The sequence below is a fragment of the Pterocles gutturalis genome, unplaced genomic scaffold (assembly GCF_000699245.1).
Source record: "Pterocles gutturalis isolate BGI_N339 unplaced genomic scaffold, ASM69924v1 scaffold10499, whole genome shotgun sequence".
NCBI lineage: Eukaryota > Metazoa > Chordata > Aves > Pterocliformes > Pteroclidae > Pterocles > Pterocles gutturalis.
Genome location: NW_010135749.1, coordinates 2856 through 5245, shown reverse-complemented (window position 1 = coordinate 5245; position 2390 = coordinate 2856). Strand labels below are relative to the sequence as shown.

The 2390-nt window shown below is 36.2% G+C and overlaps 1 gene segment (V, D, J or C); it reads left to right on the top strand.

Moving 5' to 3' along the window:
- The window catches only part of LOC104468026, a gene marked incomplete at its 5' end in the record, with an annotated part of 5884 nt that extends 3627 nt beyond the window's left edge, over positions 1-2257 (top strand). The window contains 1 exon segment of the C gene segment in view: positions 2100-2257. Coding sequence covers positions 2100-2257 — 158 coding nt within the window.
- Between the last annotated feature and the right edge of the window lie 133 nt (positions 2258-2390).

The following is a 2390-nucleotide window of genomic DNA, read 5'->3' as shown; positions in this document are numbered from 1 at the left end:
CCTCGCAGCCCTTTTCCTTCACATCACATTTTTCCCAAAAAATTGGGTCAAAAATGGGGAAAAATGGAGGAAAATAGGGAAAAAAAGGAGAAAATGGGGAAAAAAAAAAAGAAAAACAGGAAAAAATGTGGAAAAATGTGATTTTTTTGTGGAAAAAAATTGATTTTTTTGACTTTTTTGCCCCAAAGCCTTGCAGCCCTTTTCCTTCACATCACACTTGTGCACAAAAATTGGGTGAAAAATGGGGAGAAATGGGGAAAAAGGGAGAAAAATGGGGGAAAAAGGGAAAATAGGAAAAAACGGGGAAAAATGTGGGAAAACGTGATTTTTGGTGAAAAAAAATTGAATTTTTTGCTTTTTCTCCCCAAATCCTCATTCCTCTTTCTCTTTGTATTGATTTTTTGGACAAGAATTGGGTAAAAATTGGCAAAAAATGGGGAAAAATGGGTAAAAACGTGAAAAAATGGGAAAAATGGGGGAAAATGGAAAAAATGGGGAAAATGTGGAAAAATGTGAATTTTGGTGAAAAAAAAAAAGATTTTTTTGCCTTTTTTGCCCCAAATCCTCACAGCCCTTTTTCTTTACATCACATTTTTCCCAAAAAATTGGGTCAAAAATGGAGGAAAATGGGGAAAAAAGGGAGAAAATGGGGAAAAAAAGGAAAAATAGGAAAAAATGTGGAAAAATGTGATTTTTGGTGAAAAAATTTGATATTTTTGGTGAAAAAAATTTATTTATTTTGCCTTTTTTGCCCCAAATCCTTGCAGCCCTTTTTACTCACATCACATTTTTCCCAGAATTGGGTCAAAACTGGGGAAAAATGGGGGAAAATGGGGAAAAATGGGGGAAAATGGGGAAAAATGGGGGAAAATGGGGAAAAATGGGGAAAAATAGGAAAAAATGGGGGAAAATGTGATTTTTTGTGAACAAATTTGATTTTTTTGCCTTTTTTTGCCCCAAATCCTTGCAGCCCTTTTTCTTCACATCACATTTTTCCCAGAATTGGGTCAAAAATGGGGAAAAATTGAGGAAAATGGTGAAAAAAGGGAGAAAATGGGGAAAAAAAGGAAAAATAGGAAAAAATGTGGAAAAATGTGATTTTTGGTGAAAAAAATTGATATTTTTGGTGAAAAAATTTGATTTTTTTGCCTTTTTTGCCCCAAATCCTCGCAGCCCTTTTCCTTCACATCACATTTTTTCCCAGAATTGGGTCAAAAATGGGGGAAAATGGAGAAAAATAGGAAAAAAAAGGAGAAAATGGGGAAAAAAAAAGAAAAACAGGAAAAAATGTGGAAAAATGTGATTTTTTTGTGGAAAAAAATTGATTTTTTTGACTTTTTTGCCCCAAAGCCTTGCAGCCCTTTTCCTTCACATCACACTTGTGCACAAAAATTGGGTGAAAAATGGGGAGAAATGGGGAAAAAGGGAGAAAAATGGGGGAAAAAGGGAAAATAGGAAAAAACGGGGAAAAATGTGGGAAAACGTGATTTTTGGTGAAAAAAAATTGAATTTTTTGCTTTTTCTCCCCAAATCCTCATTCCTCTTTCTCTTTGTATTGATTTTTTGGACAAGAATTGGGTAAAAATTGGCAAAAAATGGGGAAAAATGGGTAAAAACGTGAAAAAATGGGAAAAATGGGGGAAAATGGAAAAAATGGGGAAAATGTGGAAAAATGTGAATTTTGGTGAAAAAAAAAAAGATTTTTTTGCCTTTTTTGCCCCAAATCCTCACAGCCCTTTTTCTTTACATCACATTTTTCCCAAAAAATTGGGTCAAAAATGGAGGAAAATGGGGAAAAAAGGGAGAAAATGGGGAAAAAAAGGAAAAATAGGAAAAAATGTGGAAAAATGTGATTTTTGGTGAAAAAATTTGATATTTTTGGTGAAAAAAATTTATTTATTTTGCCTTTTTTGCCCCAAATCCTTGCAGCCCTTTTTACTCACATCACATTTTTCCCAGAATTGGGTCAAAACTGGGGAGGAATGGAGAAAAATGGGGAAAAAATAGTGAAAAAAAATGGTGGAAATGGGAAAAAATGGGGAAAAAAAAGTGAATTTTGATGAATTTTTGGAATTTTTTTGGCTTTTTTCTCCCCAAAGCAGAGGGCGTGGTGGTGACGGTGGGGACGGAGCCGGGGGCCGAGGGCGAGGAAGCCGCTGGCGACCTGTGGACGGCCGCGACCTTCATCGTCCTCTTCCTCCTCAGCCTCTGCTACAGCACCGGCGTCACCCTCTTCAAGGTACCCCCCGCTAATTAGGGCTCGTAATTAATTTTAATTAATTTTCATTAATTTTCATTAATTTTTCCAGGTGCTGTGAAAAGGGAGGAGCCGCTGCAGCGGGATTCGAGGAAGAAAAGGAAGCTCAGAGTCCCAAAATCCCCATTTTTCC